This window comes from Lichtheimia ornata (assembly GCF_029851405.1).
Source record: "Lichtheimia ornata isolate CBS 291.66 chromosome Unknown scaffold00003, whole genome shotgun sequence".
Lineage (NCBI taxonomy): Eukaryota > Fungi > Mucoromycota > Mucoromycetes > Mucorales > Lichtheimiaceae > Lichtheimia > Lichtheimia ornata.
Genome location: NW_026695323.1, coordinates 594,209 through 616,955, shown reverse-complemented (window position 1 = coordinate 616,955; position 22,747 = coordinate 594,209). Strand labels below are relative to the sequence as shown.

Genomic DNA, 22,747 nt, shown 5'->3' with positions numbered 1-22,747 from the left:
AATTGTCGATATACATAAAACAAAGGTTTTCAACACACATTCCCCCCGTGAGAAACATCCTGGGAAGAGAAGAGGGATCGACAGCGATCCATAGAGATCCAGAGATGTGTGTACGTACAAGCTTAAACCTTGTTGTGGGTTGATGATGTGTGTGGCACGTATACATACATACACAGCCACCTTTTTTATATGAAAAGGATATATGCGGTAAAAATGCTATGGAGTGGGGTGGGTGGGGTGGGTGGGAGAGAGAAATGAAAAGATACAATACATAAGAGAGTAGGAATAAGGGAGTCATCTAATGTCTGTAATCTAACCAAACGCTGACACTATCAGGACCAACAAGATCTCGAATGGTGGAAATGAGCAGTTCGATTTCGACGGCAAGCTGTTCTGAGCTCATCAAGTAGGCGCTGTAATAAGTATACTCTGGATCGGCCAAATGCTCAGGCATCAAGTTGGGTATCAAGCGTGCTTTGTTGGTGAGGATGCGTCTTGCCCGAGTAGGTCGTAGGATATAAGGTGGTAATGGTGATTTGTTACTTAATGCATTGGCACCCAAATGCAGGGCAGTAAGAAATGATGCAATCTGTATTAAACAAACACGTGTTAATGTTGTTGTCGTTGACAGGATCACACCACCACCTTCTTTTATATACTTGCCGCATTCTTTCGCTCCTTCCAGGTATTTCGAACCAAATCCAATCGCCAATGTTCATGAATACGTTCAAGTGCATGCTCCATATCAATCATGAGATTCACCATGTTCTCCAATACTTGAAGGATCTGCAAATATTTGTGTTCCTGGAATACGCCTCGTAATGCAGGTTCGAAACGGCTTTGTTCTAGTAATACAAGGGCGCCTTTGATTTGCTTTCGAATATCTGCAGCCACACAGCGAAACACCTTACGATTCTCCTTGCGCACATTTTCATCACGACGTGAATTCTTGAGCAATAAGGCGAGAAATGATGAATACAGAGCAGCCACATCACCCAAAGTGCGTGAGATACGATGTCGTAATTCAACACGGCCTGTACGTGGATATGGAAACACGCTGATCACCAAGGCAGCCACAACACCAGCAAGGACTGAAATGGTTCGCTCATAAGTGACCTCGTATACAGAAATACCAGCACCGGACATCTTGTAGTGATACGCATATCCGACAACTAATTTAGAGTGATACAAGGTTAGGTTGTTGTTGGGGGGAGAGATAAGATTAAAATGAGACACACTTACTAATTGACGTGGTGATCAGGCTAAACAAACCAGTCGCCTTCCAAAACTTGCCATTCAGGTACACGAGCCACCAGGGGAGATTGAATACAAACACCAAGATGACCATGGCAGCACGATTGGTTCGGCTGATTTCCCAAATCAACAAGGAACAGATGGCTCCGATAAATGTACCGACGGTGCGTACCATCAACCTAAATCAAGGCATTTGTCAACAACAGCTGTCAACGTCAACAACAACAACCCGACGATCCGATCACTTGCTTGAACGCTTACCCGAAAAAGTTACTTCCGACCGATGGACCCATCCACACCAATGCAACCACAGCAGCCCATTGGCCACGCGCACGATTATACCAATCAATTGATTCATCCAAAAAGGCTGGCAGTGTGAGCGCCATAAGAACAATACATGCACGAACAGCAAAGGTGGTATCGGCCGAGTAGAGATTCGCTTTACAGAATTGCCAACATGTATAAAAAGCACGCTGTGTACGCGTTGTCGGATAGGCAACATCGGGATCATGATACATGACGGTGGGATCAAATCGAGGTGGAGCCGTACCACCACCATTACTGCTACTTTGTCGTTTGCGTTGTTGTAAATTGCTGCTGCTATCATTGTTGGGTGTTGGTACTTGACCACGCATGGGTTCGGCAAGATCGGGAAGGGCTTCCAATTCATTGAGGATGGTGGTTGCACGACGCGAAAGTGAACGTTGTAATCCAGCTGATTCGTATACATGCGTCTCCACTATTTGTGCTGGTGGATCAAGGCCGACATCCTCCTGATCGTTTTTGCGGCCAAGCCATTTACGTAAGGACATGTGTGGTAACCATACTCGACGACGGGTGCGCACTTGATCCATCTCGTAAACAAGCGATGATAGCGTATACACACGTTCAGCATAGCCACGTAGATTGAATTGAAAATGGAGCAACATGAATAAAATACGACGTGGGACATCCTCGTGATAGAGTCGTTGCAAACCCGTGAGTCGATGGCTGTCAAATCTTCGGATCGCCTTTAACAAGGGTACAGAGGGATCATGATCTCGTGCATATTCTTCATCAGATGGCCCTTTACCCACTATGTGGCGTATCGTACGACCCCATCCACCACGCTGCATTCGATTCAAACGTAAAGTTGATTCATAGGCTGCTGTGGAACATGCTTGTGACAATTCACGATAAATGGGTCGCACAGTTTCAAGTATTTCATCATATTCACGTCGCCATACATTGGGTGATTCAGGTGGTAAGGTGATCGTGATATGCTCAGGAGTGAAAAAGCCGTTGCCATGGCCATGGTCGTCATCCCTTAAAGCCGCTTTTGGATCATGCTGCTCCTTCTCATCATCATCATCATCACTGCTGTCATCCACCTCCTTTTCATTGGGAGCACCACATTCTTCATAGGGTGAAGGGATCTTGGTTTGTTGTGTTGATGTTGAAGGTCGCATAAGATCGTCGTCATTGTTGTCATCATGCGTTCCTTGTGACCCAATACTGCTGCTGCTGCTGCTAGTGCTGCTGCAGGTACTACTGCTGGAGCTCACTGTACTTGCATCATCACCCTCATCATCATCGTCATCGTCACTGGTCCAACAAGGATTATCGGATCCCACCGTTGAAAAGCTTTGGCCACTGTAACTTGCACGAGGATCGGCTGCCGGATTGCTGATAGGATCAAGACTATCCAATGTTGCAAATTTCTTGAGTCGATTGGCAATGTGGCGACGTGTAAGTGCCTTTCGCATGTTGTCCTCGATGGTACGGCTAAGACCAATTCCTTGAAGAGGCACCCGCATCTTCTTCATGAGCCTGGTGATTTCACTGACATCGCGAGGGGCTACAGCACTAAATGTCACTTCGCGTCGCACCACACGTTTCTTTTCAACCAAGGTTTGCAAAAGAGATTCAAGCGTGCGCTGTACCACCGGCAATGGTTCGACTTGACTGCTTCTGGAAGGATACACCGATTGTTCACGAGGGGCCTTGTTGGAATGCAAAAAGCTGTCGACTTGCCGTTGAGCTATGCCATCAAAGGTTTCGATCGTCTTTACTAATTGCTGCACGTAAATGCAGGTGCTGTTCTCGGGCCACACCAATACACAAATGAGAAATACAAGTACAAATGCTCCCAGAATAGGAATATAATCCTGCAGCTATTGGAAGAATAAAAAGTCAGCCATCTGAAAAAGGAGAATGTCATGTCATGTCATGTCCACACTTTACCACTGCCGTTGGATCGTATTGTTGATCACGCACCGCACCTGTCAAGGTGATGACCAGAATAGTCGCTGATAACATTCCTAATAAAGCAAAAGCAAATGCAAAAGAACCCCTGAGTACAAAGAGATCGTCAGGAGAGAAAAAAAAGAGAGAGAGAGAGAGATCATTCAGGGTTGATTATTACAAACACCCATCATCATGATCATCATCATTGTTGTCGTTGTTGACATGAAGAGGAAGGAAGGAAGGGGAATAATGATAATGATGTTACTACTACTTTACCTCCCAAGTTGGCTTGATCCACTCGAGCCCGTAAAAAGTTCAAACAAAAGGCACCGATCAATAGAAAACATGCAAGGACGGCACACACTTTGGTTTGGGCTAGATCTGTACTATCAGGCACTCGTACCAGGGATGCACAGTAAATGCCGAGTAGTGACCAACCAGTGGCAACACTGCACATGACCGTGCCAAATGCAATATCCTAAAGGTACGCTTGGGCGGAAGAAGAAAAAAAAGGGTAAATGTTTGCACACAGCATCAACACATCAGTAATTATAGACCAAACAAATCGACCCTCACAACAACAATGGAACCAATCGAATATACCTCTCCCAAAGCCCCATATGATTTTGCGGGGTGAATGAATTCAGCAGCCACCTGTGCTAAAATGATCCCGTATTCTGCACGTTCTCGAATGGGTTCGACAAGAAGAAGAGCAAAGAGTATCGTGACAGCCAGATCAGCTTTCAAGATGCGTTTCACAATGGGCCAAGTTAAGGATTCCCATATCCCACGTATTCGTTCTCGTATCGTTTGTAATGGAAGGATGTGCCCAGAAGCTGGGGAAAAGTGGAAACTCAACTGAGTAACAAATGCTTCTTTGCTCATCGTCTCATAAATGTGTTGTGTGTATGGGTGTGTGTGTGTGTGTGTGTGTGTGTGTTGATGTTTAATATTCGTATATGATCTATGTGGGTATGTGGTGGCGTATATGGAAAGTAGGTGTAGGTGTGAGTGTGGGAGAGAGAGAAAAGAAGAAAGTGTGTGTGAGAGAGAGCAACCACAACAGGGTTAAAGAGAGAACAAAGGGCGAAAATGAAAAGTGAAAGAAGAAAATCAAGTTGTGCTTGTCTCCGAAAAAAGAGAGAAAAAAAGGGTCAAACCCCCACGTAAACCCCCAATCTTTTTTCTCCTGCTTCCTTTCCGTCAATACAAGTTCATAGATCTCATACACTCAAACACTTTGACTCAGTCCACTTTGCTGGGATATGTGTGTAATTCAAATGCAAGTCATTGCAGCTAACGGATAAACATCATCAAGTTGTCTCGGAGAGGTTGTTCACACCGCTTTGTCCCACGTATGCTTATACTTTTATGCTTGGTCTCAGATTGGTAGTCATGATAAAATGCTGTTGGTGATTGAGCGGCGATTGATCGTCATCATCGTCGTTGGAGAGTTTAAACAGAGCAACATCATGCATGATCGCCGGGCAAATTGCTGGCATGAGATTGTTTATGTTCTACCCTGCAGCTCTATATTTAAACATCATCGGGATCGACATCATGCTTATCATTGATTTCTTTTTTTATGTATATGTTGTAATGTGTGGATGTGTAATACATGTGGTGGTGTTGTAGTTGAGAAATGTAATGTGTGTGGGAGGGGGATACTCTTGATCATGGTGATGGAGGTGATGGGTGGTTGTGGTGGTGGTGATACATGTGTATTGTTTTGGCGTGTATGTATGTGTGTGTGTGTGTGTGTGTGTGTGGTGTGTGCGTGGTAAAATAAAATGTGAGTGTAGTGCAATGTTTATAAAAAAAAGCAAGAGAAAGAGAGATGCAGTGTAAATGTGTCATGGACTTCGGTCGTTCATCGGTATCTTACATGATGGTGCAGTCGTCACCATTCTTCTTTTTGGACATCTTTTGGCCATCGACCTTGCCTTGTAATCGTTGAATGGCACGCTTATCTCCATGTTCTGCAGCACGTTTGTACCACTCCATCGCTTCATTTGGATTCTTGACAGTGCCAATGCCAACTTCTGTAAAGTAGCCAACAGCGTATTCGGCCTTGGGTAGTTCCTTTTCAGCTGCTTGTCTTGCCCATACGTAAGCTTGTTCATCCGATTGTGGCAGGATCCCTGGTGAGCCAACAAGGTACCAAGCTGTCAATGCAAAACATGCTTCTCGATGGCCTTGTTGAGCAGCGATGGTATAGTAATGGATGGAGAGTGCTGGATCTTGCTTGCAGTTGAGCTTGCCATATTCGTAGCATTGACCCAGGCGAAGAGCAGATTGTGCGTGGTTGAGATCTTCAGCTGCTCTGGCGTATAATGATACTGCATAATCCGCATCCACAAATACCACATTGTCAATACCCTTCTCGTGTAACACGGCCAATTCGTATACGGCATCAGGGAATTCAACGGTTGCTGCTTCGGTTGCCGTCTTGAGCCACTTTACGCCCTCCCGTGCATTCTTCGACATGCCCATCTCACCATTCACGTGTGCCATACCCAACCTAAACATTGCCGCTGGATGATTTTGGGTTGCTGCTTTCCTATCATAAATGCATCATTGCATCAATAAATCATTCTCCATGTGCTTTTCATCATCCCTCCCCCTCCTTCTTTCAAGCACAATGACACCATCATCTCCCTTCCCTTATCCTTCCCACATCACTTACTTGTAAAATTGAATAGCCTTGGAATAATCCCTGCGACAACCCACACCTTCTTCGTAGCACTTGGCGGCACTAGAACAAAAATAAAACGCTGTGTAACTATAGACCGAACTATGCATATGTGGCACGTTGTTTTCTTTCTTCTTCCTCCTCCTCCTCATCATCCAACCATCACCGCCAACATCCATCATGTGTGTATGTTGTGCAAAGAAAAAGAAAGGTTGTAGGTTCCATTCTCCCACACACATGATCCTTGATCTATCCCAAATCCAAACTTACCGATAAGCAGCATCGGGATGATGATGTTTGGTGGCTTGCACAAAGAGGGAAAATGCCTTGTCTTCGTTCTTGCCCTTTTTGCTGATGAGGCCCGTAGCATACAAGTTGCCAAGATAATATTGCGACTCGGCATGACCGCGTGATGACAATTGTTTGAGTAACTTTTCAGCTTCATTCAGATATTCCAAACGCTCCTGTTCATCCGTAGAGGACTTGGCAGCTTCCACCATAAACACGGCAAAGTCGCACTGTACTTCAGGGCTATTGGTCTTTTTGGCATTCTCTCGATACATGTTGATAGTCTGAGCATAGGACAATAAAGACGCCTGAGCACCAGGTTTCAAATGAGAATGGTCGAGCAATTGGTCGGGATTGAGAGACGTGGGCAAAGCAACATAAGATGAACTTCGAGAACTTGGTGTCATGGCACGAGGAGAAGTCGACGAAGTGGCTGGTGATGTAGGTGCACTGTTGCCACCAATGTAGAATTGCTGCTGCTGCTGCTGTTGCATTACTGGACTGTCATCCTCTGCTGGTCCCTTGGGTGGCGGTTGTGGCGGTGTTGGCATAGGTGAAACAGAGGACGTGCGAGTAGGAAGTGGTTGTTGTTGTTGTTGTTGTACTTCGCCTTCCAAAACGACTGTAGGTAATTCATGATGAGGTGGAGAAAGATGATGTGGTGGAGGAGGAGGTGGTGGTGGTGGCATTGACGTGGGTGGTGGTGGTGCATCCATTATATATGAATGAGGCGTGTGGAAGGAAAGGAAAGTAAAGAAAAAGGAAAAGGAAGAAAAAGGTGGCGTGCCTTGTAAATTTAGCTTGTAACTTTCGCGAGTTAGCGTGATACTTCTTTTCTGTGCTGTGCTTTGTACTCGGATTCCGCATTGCTGGGTTGTCTATAAAAACACACCACACATACACGTAAAGCCAACGACTGCCATTGAATCGAGATCTTGAACGTCATCAAGCCAACGATATTTGTTTCCAATTTCGTTTGATTCTCAGAACGCGTGTGCCTTAAAATATGTTTAATCTCCTTTAATGCATTGCAGCAGCATCTAATGATAGCCATCTCATCATCATCATCTTCGTCACCGGTTGTCCCAAGTAAACATGGAAATGGTAAGCTGAGCCTGTTGTCATCTTGACGTTGATTAAATCCGTCACCTTATTTCCATACACTTGCTTGGTATAGTAAGGCTCAATTACAAGATGGCACGTATATCAAACTATCATCATTACACTAGTGCATATACATACTTGATTGGAAGTTGCTCCATGTTCCATTACTTGGGTGCGTGTGTGTGCGTGTGTGTGCGTGTGTGTGCGTGTGTGTATGGATGTGTACATAACAAGCGTGCCCACATGCACAAAAACCTTAACACAGATACACGTGGTGATGTTATTGTGACGCTTACCTAAAGTGCTAACGTTCCGCAGCCCAAATTTCTTTTTCGTTTCCATGGATACCCATCACATTTGCATCTAAAGATTTTGAGCAACGACTTTGGGAATGGCATCCTTGGCATACATGATCTCTTATAATAAATGGCAATAAACCCATGTAATTGAAAGAAAGAGGGAGATCATCCATTGGCCGGGGCGCACCGATAGGGAATAAATGTTGCCAAGAAACCACAAGATACACGATCACAAATTACCTCGCAACCCAAATGCTGGTGTATAGTACTCACACAACGCACAAACCTTTTTTCAACCACTCACCATCCAATCTTGCCGTTCCATTTGTTGGCAATAAAGGCAACAAGGGCGTGGTGATGGGAAAAGTGGTTGTGATTACTGTTGCGTAGCAAACGTACAGTAACACATGATCTGCAACCATTTGCACCCCCCAAGATATACCCAATGCTCCCGCTTTGAAGGTACACACGTAACATGGATGCATACATAGATCCCATCAATCATCAGTAATGGCTATCAGCACGCCATTTTACACCGCCACATGCTATATAAATATGGGCATGTTGATAGATCTGCATGACAAATCCAAAAATTTTACCAGAAACAGCAAAAGAAAGAAAAATGCATGCTGAAACATGTGTCGATGATGGCAAATAGGTTTTACAGCAAACGGGTCGAGAAGGAGGATGATCCATAGATCAAGGGAGGGAGCGTTGAGTCAACGAAAAGACCGCCAACAGGCAAACGGATGATTTGATGCATGTATCAGTATAAGGGATTACTAATTACAAAGTTCAACCAACAACAGCGGAAGAACAAAGTGTGATCCATGATCATCCATGTATGTATGTTGTGATGAGCTGTATGAATCAATCATCCGTAAACCGCGATGCCATCCCAATTTGGAGGGAAAACGTATTCCCCTCTTTTTAAAGTAAACATAGCCTACGTGGTGATCGTTGATATGGGTCTTTATCATGCCAAGCATGATGTTGGATGAGTGATGGGATATGAGGCGGTAAAATTAAGGACCGAGCCCTTTGGAACATAACCGGCGCCGTGTACCGAAAATGCTTGTCGCGGATCAAAAAAGCCCATGGTGCTCAATACGAGATAAAATGCCTGCTGTCAAGCGGTCAGTTTCTGCCGAAAAGCGGGACAAATATTTTCGACCATAGTTACTTATCGGGAAAAGGTTTGTTGCTGGATGTATGTGTCTGATCTGATTTCAATAGCAAGGAGTAAAAGAGGGGTACAGCATGTAACAAGGGAATATCAAATAAACTGGGGTTGATTATAACCTTTTTATCTTTGTGCAAAAGCTAGATCTTTGTTCTACCAAGATTCGATTAAGGCTGATACACACACAAAGTGGGGCTGCGTTCAATGGTACGTTTGGGGGTGGAAGGGGGGCTGATCAAAGTAGGGGTGATGTAAAGCGTCAAAGGTATGTTTTATGTCTAATCGTTTGCCAAGTGAAACGTTCCATCGAATAAAAACGTGGCATTGCGGGATGGCAAAATTGGTACCGACTAAGCATACGGCAAATCATGGCTGCCAGCCAATAACACTGAAGGATGGTATCGGGGGCCGCATGGCTCGAACACCCCCATAATGGAAGGTTGATGACGATTAAGTGCCTTTTTTTGATCCAAGGCTTTCAATAGTCCCCCGCCTTACTAATAGATGCCATGTTGTGGAAATAATTCAATCAGGGCAACTAGGCAGGGAATAGTGACACATATTCATTGACACAATGCCGTGTAATGCATGGGCAATAAAAAGTGCTTCCGGTGAACAGGATAAGGGATCAAGCTGCAAATCGACATTTGCATGTAAATGATTTGCCGTTCATTGCTGCATTTACCCGAATAAGAGATTGGGTGCCGTACCGAGACACTATTTCATTCGTTGTTTCGAATCAAAGCTGAGATAGGTTTATTGTCGGTAGCAGATCATATAGGGTGGATCATACATGGACCCCCTGAAAACGTCATGTAGGAAGGGGATATTGGGAGAGAAGGATAATGGATGATGGATGAGAAACGTGCTGGGCAGGGCTCCGCATGTCGAAGATCGAGAAAAGCAAAGGGACATGTTTACCCGGCAGTGTAACGCGGCAAGTCAGCCGCCCCGAAGACCCGCCTTTTCCGGTAGGTGGTTAAAACCGTAAAGAAATATCTTGATCTGCCTAAAAAAATCAGGCGCATGTTACGACATATATAAGAGTGGCGTGCTCGTCATCATTCCCCATCTTATTCTTGTTCAACAATTTCATGTTGTTCTCGCTTACTCTCTTTGCATGTGAGTACCTATAAACATTTTCCCTTCACAACCACACACACGCATACACACACACACATCTATTGCTGCGGGTGCGGATGATGACAAAGATGTTGCATAATGATATGGAAAGTGGATCTGCGACACCCACACACATGCACATCCATTTTATTTGTAACGCATCTGCATATTTCTTTTTCTCCATGTGCACACACAGCAGCGGTGTGTGATCTCCTTTTCTCCTTCACAGCTGTAACAGATCATTGACACATTTCTCTTTCCTCTTTTTTTTAAAGAAAATGGATCTGTCAGCCATCAACGTACCAACCGCTTACAACCTTTCATCTCATCAACATTCACCACAGCAATCTGATCATCAGCACCACCACCCACACCATCATCCGATTTATACGAACAACGAAACCACCAAACCACGCAGTGCCTTTCATCGTCATCAACCCACATCGATGCCATCACCACCGGAGCTGATGCACGATAGCGAAGAAGATGAAGAAGAATCAACTGGATCCCCCATCATGACAGCTATGCAACTTGATGTGGCACAACCTAGCAGCACACCCTATCATTCGATTCGTAAATCAACACCCCATCGATCACCACCTGCTGTCAAGGATGCTATTCAAGCTAGCGCTGTCGATAAAAGTGTTGTGTTTCAGCTTGATGTGCGATCACATCCTTTCTTTCCAGCATCAACAACATCATCAGCAGCACGCATGTCATCTTCTCCTGCTGCTTCATCATCATCCCATGACCAAGCACCAATGTGCCCAGAGTGCAAGTTGACTAATTGTTGTGGAATGGCCTGCACTTCTCGTGTGATTTGTGGTGAATCATTGCTTACTGCCTTGAGAAAACGTGTTGCCCAAGCTCGTAGCGAACAACAACCAAGACGTCGTCAACGTTTGGCAATCCAAAATCGCCCCTCATTCAAGCGCTCTACTGCCACTTCTACAAGAAAATCCACTCACATTGACATACCCCGAGTAGCAGCTTCTTCAAGGCAACATTATCATTCTTCGGAAGAAGATGATGATGCTGATGATGATTACACTGAAGTGAGCGCCGAAGATGAGCAAGAAAAACGCCTTAGGGAAATTCGAAGACGACCATGGATCGATCATCCTGATCAATCAACACCATCATCATCATCACAATCTACATCACCCACAACAACAACACCACAACAACAACCATCACCAACACAAAGTAACAAGGATCATTCACCACAAGAGCAACAACCCGCATTGAGAAAAAGATCACCACCTGCTGGAAGACCTTCTCGTGTCAAGGGACCTTGCCAAGCTTGCCAGGAGTCTTCTGATGGATGTATGCGTAAAGCATTCAATTGGCCTTTCCCAACCAGTTCTGTTTACAATGACAAAGGCAGGAAGTTTGTCTATCTTTGCAACAAGTGTGGCTTAAGGTAATTATTATTCATCATCTTTATCTTTGTAATCCACAATGGCTTACTAATCCTTACGATCTCTAATAGATACAACAAGAGTGGAGGATGCGTATGCCGTAATTGTCGATGGGTCTTTTGCAAGGAGGAAAAACGCAAGGCTATGCAACACATTGAGCAAATGATTCGGTCTCGACCAGATGGCCATGTTGATCCGGATGAAGATATCGAAGGCTTTGTATGCACACCCAAATATTGGACATGTGGACGCCCATGGAAGGTTGGTTGGGTCTTGCAAAACAATGCAGAAGAAGATGAAGATTTGCAAGATGCCACTGACTAGGCACGACCCACCACACACAACATACAATACTTTTTGCATCATTTGATCTCTTTTCATATATACACGCACATTCACAAGCATCTTCCCATATCCTTTCCTTTGTCCTTTTCATCATACGCACATCAACCCTTTTATGCTCGCCCCCGTTGTTTTCACCTTGTTTCGTTTTCCCTTTTTCTTTTATCTTTTGCTGGATTGTATCATTTCTTCTTATGTTGTTCTCCGTATATATGAACGAATTATTCCCTCTGCTAGCTGGCCAGCTACTCTCTCTCTCTCTCACAAATACACGCACACACCCCTTTTACATCTTGTACATAGCACACAGAATGGAAAATACACACACACATACACACACAATTTCTTGATCTGAATTGTTTCGAATACGTGGAAATGGTATCACATCGCCAAGACTTTTTTCAACGTGTGTGATTGTTGCCGTTCTTGGATCATTTATTCCATGGGGGTTTTTTTGTGTGAGATGCTGCAAGAGATTCGGCGCGAACTCCGGTTTGCTACTGCTGACCTGTTATCTCATTACCAGGGGATGAGGCTGATCTGACAAATCAATCACTCAGCCAACGCTTACAACTCATCCAACACACAAATATGCAAACCTGCCACGTTACATTTCCTAGATGAGACTTTACATGTAGCACACATGAGAGAATGCTACATTTTAAAGGTGGAACCATTTAACCGTGAACAACAACAGGTGTCAATGTACATAGGAAAAAGATTGGGAATGATCCTGTTGGACCCAATAACGCGGATCGAACCGACCACAGATAAAGCTGAGCAGTGTATGTATAGGTTATTATAGCGCTAAGTGGAAACGGGTAAGGGAACAGGGGCCGAGCGCGGAATAATGCCATCATGGTGGTGATTGTATTTCCTCCTCCTCCCCCCGCACCGCTCTTTCTCTCTTGTTCTTTGCAGGAGATGATTACGTAGTATGAGCTAATTGTTTCTCATCCACACACTCACGCACCTTGTCCCCGACAAATCGAACAACCTACTATTTGCTTGATCTCCGGCAACGAGAGTAGTAAGAAAAATGCATGTTATAGTGTCCGCATGCAACACATGTCATCATTAGCGTGTAACTATAAAGGTATCCCATCCATCCCCCTTCTCGATCTCATCATGATCCAATCCCCGCATGCTTGTTGTGGAGAAAGGATCAAAATCAAACATCAAACCACCCCCCCCCCAAAACACTCACGCCAACTAAAACAAGAAACATCTTATATTCGCTTTCTCTATCTCACTTTGACCAAATCAAATCACAAAACGCTTGTTGATGCTATAGTGCGAAAATAGGCTTATGACCACTAAAATGAGCCACCTGCTGGGTGGGCTTTGTCTATGTATTTCGCCACAAACATTGACTCCCACACAACATGTTACAATGGATCCATTACAATAAGTCGATTAAACGAAGAACAACCCAATCAATCAATGATAATAATATGCCGTGTCTCGTGAGAGGTACCAAGCTAAGGGAATGCTCCAAATCGGTCAATGTGTGTGATCCGCTTGTCCGCACACACCAATGCAGCATCCTCCTCCATTGGTGGGTAAGTATAGCCAAAAGTCATGTTCCTGTAACTGTGGTTCATTTGCAACCATGCATATGATACGATCAGCCACTTATCAGATGTGAAACGCTTTAATGAACTTGCATGTGACGGCATTGCAGCCATATGCATCCATGCATGATGACAACAATTTGTGGCGGATGGGCGTGGATGGTATTGAGGCACCTTTTTTCTTTTTGGCTTGTGATGGATGAAGAGGGTGGTGATCCAAAAATTGGTGGCCAAGGACAACAACAATGTCGTCGTCGTCGGGCCGATTTTGCCGCTTTGCTGTGAATGGACAACTTGCCAATTTCACCCTTTCTTTGTTTCCTGCAACAACTCTCCTTATATACACACACCGACGATGGCAGTGACAAAGACACCTGACGAAGAGAACAATGCCATTCAAGAATTGTACAAGGAACTAGGTTCTGAACATGCTCATTTAGACCGTGAAGTACGTGCACTTCATTGACGCTGTTTCCTGTACGCACTGACATGCTCTTCTTTGACAGTACTTGAAGCAGTTCCTCATTGCACGTAGTTGGAATGTGGTATGTATGTATTATCATTGCAACCAGAGTACGATATTAAGTGAAGTCTTAGAAAGCTGCCAAGGAGCAATTATTATCAACCATGGCATGGCGTAAAGAAAACAAGGTGGACCTATACCCTGCAGCTACCAAGGACAACAAACTACCTCTGCTTTATCCTGTACGTGGTTTCGATACTATTCCAGATGGCAACTTGACGTCCGACGCTGGTGTCTCTGAATCGGTTTTAAGGATCTATCGTTGGATGGGAGGCAGCTGTTTACACAAAACTGACAAGGATGGATGTCCAATTTACATTGAGCGCTTGGTAAGTTGTGTACACGTGGCGAAGACGATTGGATACAAAGGTAGTAATGGACATGTGTGTGCGCATTAGGGCTATCATGCTGCAAAAGAATTGGCCAAGTTCACTACCACCGAAGAAGTATCGCAGTATCATGTGGGGTGTAACGAATTCCTGCACCGTGTCATCATGCGTGATTGCTCAATCAAAGCCAACAAGACCATCAATCGCGAGACCGTCATCTTTGATTGCACGAATATGAATTGGGGCCGTAAGTATATGAACAAGGAAGGATGATGACGATGATGATGGTGTATCTCATGATGGATCCTTTTATCGACAACAGAATTCCACATGCCAGCTCTTTACTTTATCAAGGCCATTTCGGACACGGATCAAAAGTATTATCCAGAGACACTGAACAAATTGTACCTGGTCAATGCTCCTTCAGCATTTGTGATGGTGTGGAAGATCGTAAAGGCGTGGTTGGACCCTGGTGTAAGTAGTGAAAATGTGTGTGTAACCATGGGGACGGATCAACTCACTATGCTGGATATGTATGTAGACCATTGAAAAGATCCAAATTCTTGGCAAGGATTTCAAGGATGTCCTCTTGCAGCAAATCCCGGCTGAAAATTTACCGAGCTTTTTGGGAGGCGATTGTACTTGTTCGCATATGCCTGGTGGATGTGTTCCTTCTCAGAGTATGTGTTACCATTATGCGGATTTAGCAAAACGTTGGGCTCATTGTTGTTGTAGTCCTCAAGAACATCCCAGAAATCCAAGCTCAAGCACACAATGAAAAAACAGAATTCCCATACAACAAGGATATCATGGAAAAGGCGGAAACAGATGCTACGCTTCGTGGACCTCCATCATTGGCATTTTGTAACGGCCTTTCCAACGACAGCACATAAGACCTGCTTCCTTTATCATAGACTCAAATAGACCACTTCCTTTCTTTTGATATTGCTTGCATTACATCTTTACTTTACACACATACATGACCACAATACACCTTCCCATCCACGTAAAGACGTGTAATTTTTATGAATGTATCAGCTTATTGATCGATGCTACGTATTCGACTACTTTGAAGGGGCAACTTTTTTCTATCATTGCATCTGACAACAAAACGAGATCAGCAGGTGCACTAACCATGCATTGCTAACACCATCAGCGGATGCTTGATTTCTTGTATAAGCCGTCCTTGCATCAAAAAGTTTGGAATAGCAGCAAAGTGAAGCTTGATTTGTGGGCCGTCTTCCCACCGATTTCACACTTGCCAAAGTCCTTTGTCATAAAAGCGGGATGAAGATTATTACTTTGTCAGCGGAAATGCATTGACTTTTTAGCTGCAAACGGCAAGCTTCCCCACACCTTGTTACCTTCCCTCTTTCTATCTCTCTTTCTAATACCATGGATATCGAAGCACTTTTCAGCGTCAAAGACCGTGTCGTACTTGTCACTGGTGGCTCAAGAGGCATTGGTGAAATGATTGCCACGGTAAATGTTCACTCCATGGGGGAAAGGTGACCCAACGATCCGGACCATCGCATTGACTCTTTGGGTCACTGTCAATAGGGTTTTGTTCAAGCAGGTGCCCGTGTTTACATTAGCAGCCGGTCTGCCAAGGCTTGTGATGAGGTAGGATAAGCAACTGCATAGTTGACAAGTCAACTAAAACCATGGTGTTTCAAAAGGTTGCCGCCAAATTGAATGCTCTTGGTCCTGGCAAGTGTGTTGCTATTCCTGCTGATTTGCAAAAGGTGGATGATATCAAAAAGATTGTCACTGAATTGAGCAAATATGAGGATCGTAAGTAATTCGACATGATGATGATGGTCGTGGTGTCACACAAGAGATTGCTAACTCCTTCATAATGTAGACCTTGATGTTGTAAGTACTCAGCACACAAAGGCTGTCGATTAGGCGCACGCACGACCAACGCTCTTTTTCTTTATTAGTGCATTAACAATGCCGGTGCCACCTGGGGAGCCCCTATTGACGAGTATCCTGAAGCCGCTTTCAACAAAGTATTGACTCTCAACGTGAATCGCGTTTTTGGTTTGACTCAAGCGTAAGTGAAAAAGGGCTACTACTACTACTACGTACATGAGGAGGGTACTTAAATGCTGTGTGTATGTAGTTTGCTCCCATTGTTGCGTGCCAAGGCTACTCAAGAGAACCCATCCCGTGTTATTAACATTGGTTCTATCAATGGTGAAGCAGTAAGTAGAGGGGGCTGGCTGAGAGTTATCAAAATGACCCAATGTTAAATGGTGTGCATATCATCACAGGTGCCAAACTTCGAGTCGTACGCCTACTCTAGTTCCAAGGCAGCTGTCCATCATTTGACTAGACATTTGGCTGCTCGCCTCGGCAAGGAATACATCCTTTGCAATGCTATTGCTCCAGGTTCTTTCCCTTCCAAGATGATGGCTGAGACTCTTCGCAAGCACGGTGATGAAATCGTTGCCCGTGTCCCTGTTGGCCGTGTTGGCACTCCTGAGGATGTCGCTGGTAAGAAAGAAATAGGCTCAAATGGAGGGAAGGATACTCATTTTCATGTCATATGCAGGTACTTGCATTTATCTTGCTTCTCGTGCAGGCAATTATACCAATGGTGCAACCATTGTGATCGACGGTGGTGCCATTCAGAACAATTCGAGAATGTAAATATTGACCCTTTGGAATACAAATATTTACTACCAACATTTTTTTGGGGGACGTGGATGAACATGTTGTTTTTGAGTGTATTTCCAATGAGAAGAAAAAGGAACGATGACGGTATCAATAAAATGCATGCATGCTGTCTCTCTACTTTTACAAAACTTATTCGCCATCCTCGGTACCAAAGTAGCGGTCTTGATGATGATTTGAGTAAGAATACATGTCATACAAGGAGAACCATAATTGCTCTTACCTCCAAAGTTGCCAATGCCAGGCTCAATATAGAGCGTCTCCTTTGATAGCACAGGATCCACCATTGACGTAACAATCTTAACCTTGGGAAAGGCTTTTGCAATCACGTTGAGACCCACTGGTGCTGCGAGGTAGACTGTGAAGATGATGTTTTCCTAAAGCGAACAAATAAAGCAATGAGATTTGGACTATCAAAGATAGATGCATTACTTACCTCGGGAACGTCATGATCCAATAAGACGCGGATAGCCATAAGGCCTGCAGCACCCGTTCCAATGGTGGCGTCCTACATTAGACATGAGCACCAATTCACTACTTTACAAGAGCACCACCTACCATCAATACGACTTGATAATCCTTGACATCTGAAGGGATTTTACAATAATGCAGCTATTGCATATTAGCGACATGTACGTAATACCATCACCCCTCCCATGCCATAAAAAATAAGTACCTGTGGTTCACCGGTGCTGGGATCGGTCTGGATTAAGAGCTTGCCAATGGAAACGTCATTACAGACGCGACGTAAACCTGTCTCCATCGTTCCACCAGCACGTAGAATAGATACGCCACAAATCTATAACAGCAACAGCCTTAACACCACTCACTTGGAATAAATCAATGATGCTAAGCTTACCTTTTCCGTAAACTTTGTTCCCTTGTATGAGGCACCAATTGGCGTTGTCACCGTAGTTTCAGCGAATGGGAGTAGATTGAGACCGCTATATCATCGAGATTAACAAAAGAATCCCATGCTCTATGTACGTTGTCTTACGCTTCCACAATCAATGTTGATAGCCGCTCTGCGTAAAAGATGAATTCATCCCGTGAAGTGGTTCGATCACGCAAGATTGTGTGCATTCCCTAACCAAAACGAATCCCGTTAAATTAACGTCAACACACACGATCCAATGTCATGCATACCTTGATTTGGTTGGTCTCTGGCAAAACGACGACATCAGGTGGTACTTCATTGTCGATAGGCGTATTGGCAAGGTCCCATCGTAAATGCATCCTGCGCTCATTCAATTGCTTTTGGACATGTTTGGTGATCAAGTCGATAGCAACGACATTTTCAAGACCTCTTGGGATAATCTACAACAATGCATGAGCCACATGGATTCGACTGCTATTATCATTCCAGGCCACTTACAACATCCGCATATTTCACAGTGGGTTGGATATGGTCGTCAAAAGCCGGCTTGACGAATCTCGAATATTGCTACATCATATTTTGTCAGCCGTTGTTGGTTATCCAGGTGACGTCAACGAGAGCGACTCACTTGAAGAATGCCTTCCTTATCTCTGCCACGCTCTGCAATGTCGCGTTGCACTATGTAGTGATGATGATTATGTCAGCGATGATGTCAGGTACGCATTGATCCAGTGTTACATACATCTTCTTGCCAATCGAATGTCAGCATCCGTATCAACAAAAATCTATCACGTTTGCCGATAAGCTAATTGTCGTCGCCGATACATGTGGGATCCACACTTGCCTTGAGATCCATCAGGTCACGGATTCGCTTGTCGTATAATGCATAAATACCCTCAAAGATAATGACATTGGCACCATAGATGGATGTTGTCTTATCGGCTCGTGCGTGCAATGAGAAATCGTATACGGGGATATTGACCGATTTTCTAAATCACAACATATATATCATTGCTCAATCCTCATAGCAACAAACCATTTAAACTTACCCATGCTTGAGTTTGCAAAGAGCATCGTATAAGAGATCATAATCGAATGCGGAAGGATGATCGAAATCAAAATTGCTGTATAGTTTTGCTGGTGAGTTTAAAGATAAGCCATGCATGGCATTCACGATCACTTACTTTGCATGTGCCAAAGCACTTTGTTCAGGCGACAACACATTGTAGAATGAATCCATTGAAACAATCACCACCCATGGTACATTAAGGTTCTTGAGGATACGTCTGTTGATAGGGCATCACCGAATCAGCAACTTTGGATCACGTTGTCGTCGTCCCTGGATACTACTACTACTACTTACTCGGCAACGCTGGTCTTGCCACTTCCGCTTCCACCTATTCAGAATGAGTTGGCTTGTTCCAAAGTGTTCGACATGCGACTCTACCTGCAACTCCAATGACGTAGCTCTCTGTAATGGTGCCGTCGACACTAGCATTGGCTAACTGAGAATCCTGATCCACGTGGTCTCACGCGAGAATGGCTCACTTACTGGTACCAAGGGCTATATGATTTTGAAAAGCAAAGGTCAGTGACATTGGAAGAGGAGGAGAGGGATCAAGACGAGCTGCTTACCTTCTACCTGATGAATTGAGCCTGAGAATCTTCTTTTCACCCATCGCCACAAAAAGAGTTGACCTGCAGTTCTCCGCACGACCGCTCCGAGTTTTTTTTTCACATCCTCCTCCTCATCCTCAGATCCAGAGATGTGCATACATACCCACTATGAGATAGATACACATCATCCCCTTCTCCTTCTCCTCCCCCATTGCATTACATTCATGCTAATGATGGTACCACAATAAATGATGCTGATTTCTTTTTCCATGATTTCTATATGTCATCCATTGATCAAGTAACTGCGTGGCACAAGAACAAATACCGGAAACCCGGAATGGAAAGCATCCGATGCAGCCTATATTCTTTGGGTTTTTGCATAAGCAACATGATATGGCAACAACGATTACTCCATGTACATAGAATGCTTTCTGCATCTGCTGGTATAAAAATTCGCGCGAATCAAAGGAACCCCCCTTGTCTTTAGGCTACATGTGCGTATGTACATCACCCACCAACATGACATCAGGGTCACCAATCCCCTTCATAAGAATAAATTCGTATACCCGATGCCTTGCTTCGTAATTACATGATTGCCATGATCGATCCTTAATTAACTTCATGTATCTATATGCTGAGCAATCGTATTCTTTGTGCTGCTATACATCATCCAAGAGATTGCACTATTTTCATTGTCAACGTCCTTTAACACGCAACTACGTACATCCACACGAAGACGTTTATATGAAGACATAACTTTTGATGATAGAGAACATGCTTAGTCAAAGATTCAGCTATGCTCCTTGTGTTTAAAGTTCTATACATAGTCATATTATAAAGGGATGTATGTAGCTCACTCCTCTCTTACCACCTCCCTGTCAAAGCCTCGAAGATTCCATGTGTAATATAGAACATCCGAATCCATGCCATCTTAATGTCCCAAAATGAAGATTGACATGATAAAACATCGTTGTGTATGGTCATTGGAATATCAAGCCGCTTGTCTACTTGTAGTAAACCACCTATTTTTCATTGTACCATCCAAACGAATTCGCAATTAGAAAACAGGTTGATGTTAGCAATCTATTGGAAACAAAAAGGATACGCTTCTATAACGATGGCGGGACCGCAATCGACTCCCTTGCGCACAACGAATTTCTACATGATGCAGGTGGTACATATGTACACGACTTGCACATGGTAACCCACATTCTACGATGTTTATGTACGATCATTGTATTCCACAAATGGTAGCTGTTTTTGGAAAAAGTGCCATATCGGACAACAAGATCAGAAATAGTAAGAATGAAAGTAAAGGGTGAGGCGGAGAGAAGGGGGGTGGGTTATGGATACCATGCATGGCTTTTCTCAATGAACAGAAACCAAAAACCTCGTGGCTGCACAGGTGGGAGTAGTTAAACTTGTAGCACATGATAATTGTGTACACCTGTTGAACCCGTAGCATAGCCAAGACCCATATGTATGTGCATGATGCATGATGATGAAAGTCTCTGTAGTAAAACATGCATTATCTCCTATATTCTGCCAAGCCAACAACCATACATTACTCATCCGTTGATATCACGTTTATCGAAATGTAAAACACAAAAAGCTAGTATATCAAATGCTAGATCACCATGCGCGCATATTAGAAGAACGATAGAATTTCTAACGAAAGCAAGGATTAATGCTATTGACAACATTTTTAGAGGATGCAAATGGACTTACTTTTCGGCCTCGACCTTTGAATGTTACACCTGGTTCCTTGTTATCGTCAAATTGTCGTCGTTGCTCCCATTCAGGTACATAGTGGCTGCCTCGTGAATGGCGTGAAGAGCTCCTACGAGGGCTTGGGCTACGGCTTTTACGTGGGCTGCGACTTCCTACTGAGCTGGTTACTTTACGGGATCTGCTTGGGCTTCTACTTGTCGATCGGCGTGTGTGTGATTTATCATCATGGTCGCTAGGTGGTGTAGGTGTAAGAGAACGTCGACGTCGTGATGGACTTCTGGATTCGACACTCGAGCTACGTCGGCTTTTTCTCTTTTTCTTCTTTTTGTCCTTTTTGCGATCCTTTTTGCTCTTCTTCTTGCTCTTGCGCTTTTTACGTCGTTCTCTTTCTTCTTCGCTTTCTGATGATGATGCAGATGATCCTGATCCATTCTCTCCTTCATCCGATGATACTGAGCGTGATCGTTTCCTGCTATCCTTGACTAATAAAATACATGGATCAGCCTAGTGTTCCATTATTACCACCCCTTCCCCTTCCCATCATACTCACGTGCAACACCAGGTGGGAGTTTAAGAACTAATTCACCCGAATTGGCAATCATAATGGTATTCAAAGGTCGATCACGATCATCCACAGGTTCATTTTCAATCTTTTGTACAATGTCGTATCCCGAGACAACGCGACCAAATACGACATGCTTTCCATCCAAATGAGGCGTGGGTCGAGTGGTGATGAAGAATTGAGATGATTGTGTGTTGGGACCACGATTTGCCATGCTGAGAAGGCCATGTGTAGTGTGTTTGCGTACAAATGATTCGTCTGGGAACGTTGCTCCATAGATACTTTCACCACCAGATCCATTACGACGTGTAAAATCACCACCTTGAATCATGAACCCTTTGATAACCCTGCAAGTTCGTGTCAGGTGACGGATCAACAAAAGTGGAACTGGGATCGCTTACCTGTGGAGAATCGATCCTCGATAGTGCAATGGCATACTGCTTACTTTACCCAATCCCATTTCACCTATTTATCATACCATCAATATAAAAGAACTTGTTTCAACATGTCTCAAGAGTGAGGGAGGTGGTGTGATTTACCTGTGCAGAGTGCACGAAAGTTTTCAGCAGTTTTTGGGCACTCATCGGCAAACAGCTCAAAGATTATCCGGCCAACTAGAGAGACGAAAGTGTGTTGGAGATCAAGGTTAAGCTATGGTGTCTCCTGAACTTACTCCTATTGCCGTCAATGTCAATGTCAAAAAATACGCGTGGGTTTATCTTCATGGGAACCGAAAGAGAGGCACGCACACACAAAGAGAGAGAGAGAGAGAGTAGCAACGAGAAACTCCTCCTCCTCTTCTCAACATCTCCTTGACAAATGTGGAAGGTGACTGACTACTACTACTACTACTAGCTACCTACTTTGACCACCCCTGAGAGCTACTAGCAACAAAGATGTTTCTGCATTCCGCATTCTTGTAAG

At 44.1% G+C, this 22,747-nt stretch overlaps 8 protein-coding genes across 8 annotated transcripts; 4 read left to right on the top strand and 4 right to left on the bottom strand.

The window, feature by feature from the left end:
- Nucleotides 1-298: 298 nt before the first annotated feature.
- Nucleotides 299-3,937, bottom strand: O0I10_001213 (uncharacterized protein; the record flags this gene model as incomplete). Its single annotated transcript, XM_058481310.1, has 6 exons — nt 299-589; nt 664-1,172; nt 1,243-1,433; nt 1,516-3,407; nt 3,478-3,554; nt 3,757-3,937. The coding sequence occupies 6 exons, from the start codon at nt 3,935-3,937 to the stop codon at nt 299-301; spliced, it is 3,141 nt and encodes a 1,046-aa protein (XP_058347948.1).
- Nucleotides 3,938-5,361: 1,424 nt separating this feature from the next.
- Nucleotides 5,362-7,176, bottom strand: O0I10_001212 (uncharacterized protein; the record flags this gene model as incomplete). Its single annotated transcript, XM_058481309.1, has 3 exons — nt 5,362-6,040; nt 6,167-6,235; nt 6,443-7,176. The coding sequence occupies 3 exons, from the start codon at nt 7,174-7,176 to the stop codon at nt 5,362-5,364; spliced, it is 1,482 nt and encodes a 493-aa protein (XP_058347947.1).
- A 2,754-nt stretch (nt 7,177-9,930) lies between these two features.
- On the top strand, nt 9,931-10,182 carry O0I10_001211 (uncharacterized protein; the record flags this gene model as incomplete). The annotated part of the gene is made up of 2 exons (XM_058481308.1): nt 9,931-10,017; nt 10,069-10,182. 2 exons carry the CDS (start codon nt 9,931-9,933, stop codon nt 10,180-10,182), a joined length of 201 nt encoding a protein of 66 aa, XP_058347946.1.
- Nucleotides 10,183-10,446: 264 nt separating this feature from the next.
- On the top strand, nt 10,447-11,913 carry O0I10_001210 (uncharacterized protein; the record flags this gene model as incomplete). Its single annotated transcript, XM_058481307.1, has 2 exons — nt 10,447-11,591; nt 11,661-11,913. 2 exons carry the CDS (start codon nt 10,447-10,449, stop codon nt 11,911-11,913), a joined length of 1,398 nt encoding a protein of 465 aa, XP_058347945.1.
- A 1,947-nt stretch (nt 11,914-13,860) lies between these two features.
- O0I10_001209 (uncharacterized protein) lies at nt 13,861-15,250 on the top strand (the record flags this gene model as incomplete). Its single annotated transcript, XM_058481306.1, has 7 exons — nt 13,861-13,953; nt 14,012-14,050; nt 14,103-14,357; nt 14,427-14,604; nt 14,680-14,831; nt 14,899-15,037; nt 15,093-15,250. The coding sequence occupies 7 exons, from the start codon at nt 13,861-13,863 to the stop codon at nt 15,248-15,250; spliced, it is 1,014 nt and encodes a 337-aa protein (XP_058347944.1).
- A 502-nt stretch (nt 15,251-15,752) lies between these two features.
- O0I10_001208 (uncharacterized protein) lies at nt 15,753-17,012 on the top strand (the record flags this gene model as incomplete). Its single annotated transcript, XM_058481305.1, has 8 exons — nt 15,753-15,839; nt 15,918-15,980; nt 16,037-16,151; nt 16,222-16,232; nt 16,301-16,413; nt 16,483-16,564; nt 16,634-16,856; nt 16,915-17,012. The coding sequence occupies 8 exons, from the start codon at nt 15,753-15,755 to the stop codon at nt 17,010-17,012; spliced, it is 792 nt and encodes a 263-aa protein (XP_058347943.1).
- A 156-nt stretch (nt 17,013-17,168) lies between these two features.
- O0I10_001207 (uridine kinase) lies at nt 17,169-19,592 on the bottom strand (the record flags this gene model as incomplete). The annotated part of the gene is made up of 18 exons (XM_058481304.1): nt 17,169-17,200; nt 17,260-17,413; nt 17,473-17,544; nt 17,595-17,648; nt 17,713-17,835; nt 17,896-17,980; nt 18,034-18,122; nt 18,183-18,353; nt 18,412-18,480; nt 18,542-18,591; nt 18,656-18,698; nt 18,758-18,902; nt 18,963-19,037; nt 19,098-19,199; nt 19,277-19,310; nt 19,361-19,404; nt 19,466-19,477; nt 19,549-19,592. 18 exons carry the CDS (start codon nt 19,590-19,592, stop codon nt 17,169-17,171), a joined length of 1,398 nt encoding a protein of 465 aa, XP_058347942.1.
- A 1,570-nt stretch (nt 19,593-21,162) lies between these two features.
- On the bottom strand, nt 21,163-22,548 carry O0I10_001206 (uncharacterized protein; the record flags this gene model as incomplete). The annotated part of the gene is made up of 6 exons (XM_058481303.1): nt 21,163-21,198; nt 21,259-21,743; nt 21,812-22,170; nt 22,225-22,288; nt 22,363-22,437; nt 22,497-22,548. 6 exons carry the CDS (start codon nt 22,546-22,548, stop codon nt 21,163-21,165), a joined length of 1,071 nt encoding a protein of 356 aa, XP_058347941.1.
- Nucleotides 22,549-22,747: the final 199 nt, after the last annotated feature.